Below are 6,729 nucleotides of genomic sequence, written 5' to 3'. Positions count from 1 at the left end.
TGACAGTGAGGACCACTGCTCCACCATGCCGCCCAGAACAAAACTCAAATCGTCTCAAACTGGTTTCTTGAACATGACCATGAGTTTACTGGACTCCAGTGGCCTCCATGGGCCCCAGAACTCAGTGGAGTGTGGTGGATCGGGCGGTTGGCATCATGGACGCGCACTCGACAAACCTGCAGCAGCAGCGTGACGCTCTCTCTCTCATGCTAGGGTTGCCTCCCAGTCTGGTCAGGATGCTGCTGGTTCTAAAATGCAACTCTTCTGCTGCATGTATGTGTCGTCGGTTCCTTTGTGCCAGGCCGCGGCGTGTTCCTGACCATCTCGCCACAACCTGCCCTCACTTATCTGTTTGGCTGCACTGAGAATATGAGAATGCACTCAAGTTTCCACTGATCTGCTGAGACGCAGGACCCTGATCATGAGTCAGTCTTGTAACATGTAACATTTCCTTTTGTTTCACGGGAAGTTGTGGCTAAAGGTTGCCTGGCTGCTTGCGTCTGAGGGCTTCAAATCCCCATCAGGCTGGAATGATCTGATTTTTTTCTGTCATGATTCCTGCACCCTAGAGCTTCATGTTCCTCAGGAGTCCTGTGGTCCCAGCATGCAGGAACACTGGTTCTACTGTTAAACTGGTTTCACGCCTGGGTTTCTGGTTAAAGTTGCTGCTTGTTGAGTCCATTCAAGAGGATCCTGACGCTGCTGTGGCCCCCCAAACTGCTGCACGGCTGCTTTCAACCTCTCAATTACAGGAACGCCACACTTTTGATGCAGTCTAGACAGATTTGAATTTCTTCGGCTTCCTCACGCAGGATCGACCCTTTCATCATTTTCTTGGAAACACAAACCTTTATTAACTCATGAGAACTGCATAGAAAAGTTGTAAAAGTTCTTGGTAGCTTTGGTGCACGTCTTCTAAGCTTCTGTTCAGGAGCGGACGGAGCTACAGATGGTCTCAAAGAAACCACGAGCCGGTCCGTCAAGGACGCAGCGGGACAAGTGAGCTTCTGAAACTTGGATTATACATTGAACCTAACAGACTCTTCTGTGTTACCAAGAAAAAAAATACTACAAACTCAACACTATGAAGGTCTCCTGCTAATAATCATGTGAGAGCTTGAAAGATCACCAAATGCACTCCAAGCGAAATCTTCATCTGATCAGTGACCCAAAGGTTCTGAGGGTTGGAGTCCCAGTGGTGCAGCCTTCAGCAGGATGACTGACAGTCACGGGTCAACCGGGGGACTTTAACATCTACTAGTACTTCTACGGACCCGTGGGAGGAGCAGGTAAACATCTGTACACCTTTAATAGCGATCAGCTGCCCTGCAGCTTCTTCATGATGAGGCTGCTGGGTGGTGCGTTGGTGAATATTGTCCCCACAAAGACTTGAGTCCCCCACAGAGAGTGTCTGATCACCCGGCAGCAGCCCAGGTCCTCGATCTCGAAGCCCAGGTGACGGTACCGCTCGTCGGTCTCGAACAGCGTGTTGTTGGTGTAGGAGCCAAAGAACTGGAGAGCAGAACACAGCACAAACACTTCATGAATGTGTGGTCAAAGAGAGGCTGAGGTCTGAAGCGAGGGACGGAACGTCTGGGCTGGCACGGCTGAGACGTCGCCGTCGCTGTTCAATATTTGGTTTGATGAATTCAACACCAGGAAAGTATTTGACTGCACTCACAGGACAGTTGTGTCTTACCAACAAGTAATTTCAGAGGCCTGAAGGATCCACGCACATGAACCCTAACATGACTCAGGTGATCCGTCTCCACGGCAGCCGGACCCCTCAGCCACCGTCACACCTGCTCTGGTGATGCCACCCCTAGTCGTCAGCCTCAATACCTGTGCACACACTCAGTGCGTCCTCAACCCTCACCCAGAGGTGGTCTGGGCCACGTGTGACCACATTCTTCCAGTAGCGGGAACACAAAGGTCCTTGATCTCCTCGGACGCGCAGGGGTACCGCCTCGTCTGCTGATGTCCTATGTTCCGGCAGGAATACGACCGCTGAGCAGCGAACGCCACGTATTAACACCCAGTCGCGTGAGAAGCCCACAGAGAGACGTTATCATGGCTGCCATCTTCAGCAGTTTGGTTTGTTTGGACCAAGAAAAGCTCGGCCTGTTATTGTAAGTTGACGTCTCTCCCTCTCGCCTCCATCACCGCACAGCAGCCAGAACACCACCGTCACTCCTTTAGCATTCGAGTGGCGGTGACAGACTGAGGATTGAGCTGACCGCCAGGTGCCGGCCGGCCAGGTGAAGGCGCTGCCACCCGCGGTGATGTGGGCGTTTATTAGCATGCTGAGAGGGACAGTGACCACGATGACAGCACGTCAACTCTCACAGAAGAGCCGAGCGCTCGTGATCAGAGTACCAGGCGTGCGCAGACGTCCGTGTTTCACATCAGCCTCAGAGTGAACTCTCTCCTCACCGCCATCATAACACACAGGTGCTATCTTACCGCCAAACCTGAGGACGGGTCGATGAAGTCGGCCCAGAATCCTTCGCTCTGCAGGGCCACACAGATCTCCTTCGCTCCATCCACAAACTGAAAACCAGACCAACTTCAGGTGAGTGTCACCATTTTGAGTTTGATGACTTCAACTGGGTCATAATAAACGACAGATTATACAATAATTGATTCATTTAGAGATTTTGGTTTGATTCGTTCGCCAATTTTTGTTTCACAGCAAAAATGAAATAATTCCTCAATGAACAACAGCACGTTCACGACGAGCCAACGGCGAGTTCAAGAACTCCTGGCTCAAACATTCAGGATCCTGGTTCGCCGTCTTTTCAGATGTCTGATGTTCGCTGGGAAAGCACCAACCTGAAGACAGCGTGTGGTAAATAAACAGATCTCAACAAAAATACTCTGTCAGAACTGGAAGATGAGGAAATCTTCAACTCCAACTACTTGGGGTTTCATGTCGTCATGCGGTCAGTCTCAAACATTCAAAAGAAGAGAAACTGCAGTACGGAGCTGCAGCACGCGGCCCAGAGCACTGCTGAGGTCACACACGCCGCCTGGTTGACAGCTCTGGCGTGAGCAAGCTAGCCATGCTAGTTGGTCGAGTTGCTGAATGTGCTCGCGGTCTTTAACCCTCGGTCCTGATTCAAATGTTGGTTTTGGGCAGCGACCAACAGACGGGCACTCAGCCAACGGTTGACAGAGTTTGTTGCCAATTATTTCAACAGTTCTTTTTTTGAGTCTGGGGTATTACGTCACAGATGACACGTCTGGTGATCATGATGATGACATCATCCAACCAACTTCATCCAGTCGCTCAGAGGAGATGCTACTGGAGCCTTCTTACTGGTTAAGTGTCTTACGTTCTGATGGACCCCAGTCTGACCATCCAGTTTGAGTGGTGTTCTACCCAATTCACCTTGTCAAGCATTTGTTCTCTCTCCTGTTCCACCGCAGAACTCCAGGCCGTCATGTCATTATGGGTCTTCTGGGTCACAGTCACCACCATCATCTCGGAGGTCAGAGCCTCAGGAAACATGGACTGGAGATCTGTTCATCACAGACACAGCTGGTTCACTGCAGCACTCCCACCCACTCATTCTACACAAACACGTTTTCAGTGCCCTGAGTCCTGCAGGATGATTGGACAGGAAGTGCAGCATCACTGCAGCATGATTGGACAGGAAGTGCAGCATGATTGGACAGGAAGTGCAGCATGATTGGACAGGAAGTGCAGCATCACTGCAGTACCGTGCTTTAGTAGCTCAGGACATGACTGGATAACACACTCCACCCTGGACTTATCGAAGTACTCAGCTCTGTTGGTGTGCTGCTTCACTGTGGGGTCATCATCCTCCTGGAAACAAGAGAGACACACACACACACACACACACACACAAATTTCACTCAGATTTAAATGTAAAACTCGGTTTCAGCCGTACAACTGGGAGTTGTTTGGTAGCCGTCTGATTTCATGAGCTTGTCAAGAAGCACAAAGCAGGAATGCATTTGTTTTTAGCTCAAATCAAAGCGTTGGTGGGTTCCAGAGCTCGCAGCAGGATGAAGACGACCTGGGTGAAGGCAGACGGTGAGCAGCAGGTTCCTGAACAGTTTGTGTGACGCGAAAAAATGTCCCCATGAGGTCAAGACACTTATTTGTGACCACTTGAACGGCAACTTATACTTTTTAGTGTCCCTTTAAAGAAGTGCAGTGCTGAGTTTGAAGGGTCGGAGATCATCAGAATGACCCAAGTGGCAGTCAGGATGACAGATGGAGATGAGAGCCAGGACAGCTTTGATGTGGCGGTCGTCTCCTACAGCACCGGGTCAAGGGTTTGATTGATGGGGTGATGACAATTTGACCTACAGAGCTGTACAAAGCACGCACACACACTAGCTAGAACTGATTGAAAGTGTTCACATTGTTAACTTTTACACTGATACAGAGTAGACGATGAATTTGTCAGGAAAAAGAAAAAGAAAAAGAAAGGAAATTCACTGGCAGCTTCCACTGTCCAGTGACTTCGACCAGGTCAAAACAACATGAACAGAACAACCGTGGGTGTCCTTCCACTCACATAGAACTCAGAGATGAAGCGGGTCAGGATCAGCTCGTGTCTGTCACTGCTGGACGGAGCAGAGAGAACGTCAGGCAGCATCCTCTGAGCAGGGTCATTCATGGGTTCTGCTACTCCTTCCAGGTGGCAGTCAAAGCCGACAAAACCAGGCAGCTGGAAGCGCTGGTCCTGGGGCCCAAAAGGACCCATCTTCTCATCGGGCCACACGGTGCGCGGTCCTGGAGCAGGGAGGCACATGGGTTCATACAGGATGACATCAGTCTCCCGGAGACAACGGCTCTCATAACTGCTGAACAAATGTCACGTCAAACTGTGAATCAAAGACGAGGCAACACACCCACGTCAGAGGGCGCGACGGAGACATGAGGCTCGTCTGAGCCGGAGGATCCAGTAGCAGAGAAGCCTCGGGCTGCAGCCACGCGAGCCACCAGCGTCTGCAGCCCCGGGAGGTAGGCCACCAGCCTGGCCCTGCTGCGCAGCACCTGCACGCGCGCGCAGGCACGCAGGCACGCACACACACACACACACACACACACACACACACACACACACACGCACACACATTCTTAGGACTGTAGTTGAGAAGCATCTCTCACCTCAGACTGAATGGAAGCAAACAGGTGAAGATTCAATCCCGTTCAGCAATTCTCTCTCATTTTTATCGTTATTAAATTATTTCTATTTCCTCACCAACACTAAGATGGTGTATTAAATGTCAGCCACCTGCCTCCCTGCTCTGTGGCGGCAGCTGAAAACCACTTCTAGTCTCACCAACTATCCAACTACTAACCACTTCTAGTCTCACCAACTGTCCAACTACTAACCACTTCTAGTCTCACTAACTATCCAACCACTAACCACTTCTAGTCTCACCAACTATCTGGTCACCTCACACACATCTGCTCACGATCACTTGACTTACACTGGCCATTCTCCGCTTGCCTGGGGTCTCCAGTTACGTTTCTGTGAGAGAGGAGGAAAACAACCAGTCAGAACGCACCTCCACACACACACACACACACACACACACACACACACACACACACACACGGATATGTACACATGTAGGATGAAGACGTTACTGCGATGGGAGGGACGCGTCGCGAACGCAACGGTGATCCCGGAAGTTGGCGTGTGTGGCGACCCTCAGGCCAGCGGTCGCGAACACTAATTGTGTGCTTTCGAAGTTTACTCGGGATCACCAGTCAATACCGACACACACGTCAGTCTTTCCCCACCACGGTGTATCCTCTTGCGTCCTTGGTTTCCACGAGTCTCAACAGGTTGAACACCACTAGTTTCACTAACTAGCGGAGCAACACTGACCTGCTAGCGGAGCTGGCGGGTTAATTCACGTCCATCTGCGGCTGAACGTCGATCAACAAACACGACGGACTTCGATCTCCTTCGCTGTAACTGCGGCGAAAATATCACCTTGGCTCCGCACATGCGTGGAGGCGTGAATGAGCTTCTTCTTCTGCTTCCTCCTGTTCAATCCGGGTTGTGACCTTGAGTTTGGAGGCACATACTGCCCCCTGCTGTACAGGAGTGTATAGCATGAGGAAGACGATAGAGGACGTTCTAGTTTCCATCCATCCATCCATTTTCGGTGGATGGATGGATAGGTTGCGGGGGGTGGAGCCTATCCCAGCAGCCTTCACCCTGGACAGGTCACCAGTCCATGGCAGGGCCAACACATAGAGACAGACAACCATTGGCTCTCCCAGCCACGCCTACGGTCAATTTAGAGTCTGGATTAACCTGGTCCCTCTTGATGTCTTTGGACTGTGGAGGAAGCTGGAGTACCAGAGAGAACCCAGCAGGAACAGGGAGAACATGGAGACTCACCCAGAAAGACCCCGTGCTGCAGCCGGGGCTCCACCCACAACCTTCTTGCTGGGGGGCCACAGTGCAGACCACTGCTCCACCCACACCCTTCTTGCTGGGGGGCCACAGTGCAGACCACTGCTCCACCGGGCTGTCTAGTTTCTCCAGTTAAAGTAAAAATAAATAAACAAATAAAACAATCCACCTTGTTAAAAGTCGCTGCTTACATTTCTGCTCCAGGAGCGGTGGATCAGTTTGTGATTATGAGTTTACTGGAGTATCAAAGGTAGACTCTCTTTCTCCGTTACGTGAGTGCGTCCAGTGCTCCAACCGCTGACCTCGGCTTTTGAGC

At 51.1% G+C, this 6,729-nt stretch overlaps 1 protein-coding gene across 4 annotated transcripts; it reads right to left on the bottom strand.

The window, feature by feature from the left end:
• Nucleotides 1-790: 790 nt before the first annotated feature.
• Nucleotides 791-6,030, bottom strand: mmadhcb (metabolism of cobalamin associated Db). Of its 4 annotated transcripts, none has more exons than XM_086220975.1 (8): nt 5,611-5,862; nt 5,473-5,513; nt 4,888-5,032; nt 4,551-4,768; nt 3,724-3,829; nt 3,392-3,522; nt 2,464-2,550; nt 803-1,512 (listed from the first exon to the last, which is right to left on the bottom strand). In XM_086220975.1, exons 2-8 carry the CDS (start codon nt 5,479-5,481, stop codon nt 1,318-1,320), a joined length of 891 nt encoding a protein of 296 aa, XP_086077101.1. In that variant the 5' UTR covers nt 5,482-5,513; nt 5,611-5,862; the 3' UTR covers nt 803-1,317. The 4 variants fall into 4 exon arrangements, with proteins under 4 accessions (XP_086077102.1, XP_086077101.1, XP_086077100.1 ...); XM_086220974.1 differs by having other exon boundaries at nt 804-1,512; nt 5,633-5,862; XM_086220973.1 differs by lacking the exon at nt 5,611-5,862 and adding an exon at nt 5,877-6,029 and having other exon boundaries at nt 812-1,512.
• Nucleotides 6,031-6,729: the final 699 nt, after the last annotated feature.

This window comes from Aulostomus chinensis, chromosome 12 (genome assembly GCF_037954235.1).
Source record: "Aulostomus chinensis isolate RoL2024-O1b breed Wild chromosome 12, RoL_Achi_v1.0, whole genome shotgun sequence".
Taxonomy (NCBI): domain Eukaryota; kingdom Metazoa; phylum Chordata; class Actinopteri; order Syngnathiformes; family Aulostomidae; genus Aulostomus; species Aulostomus chinensis.
This window is presented reverse-complemented; position numbering and strand designations above follow the sequence as displayed.

Bases quoted from the DNA above. Each gene is read 5' to 3' on its own strand.
- mmadhcb (XM_086220973.1), bottom strand. The intron at 3,523-3,723 runs GTACTGCAGTGA...TGTGATGAACAG, and splicing joins TCCTGAGCTACTAAAGCACG to ATCTCCAGTCCATGTTTCCT. The intron at 1,513-2,463 runs GTAAGATAGCAC...TCTGCTCTCCAG, and splicing joins ACCCGTCCTCAGGTTTGGCG to TTCTTTGGCTCCTACACCAA.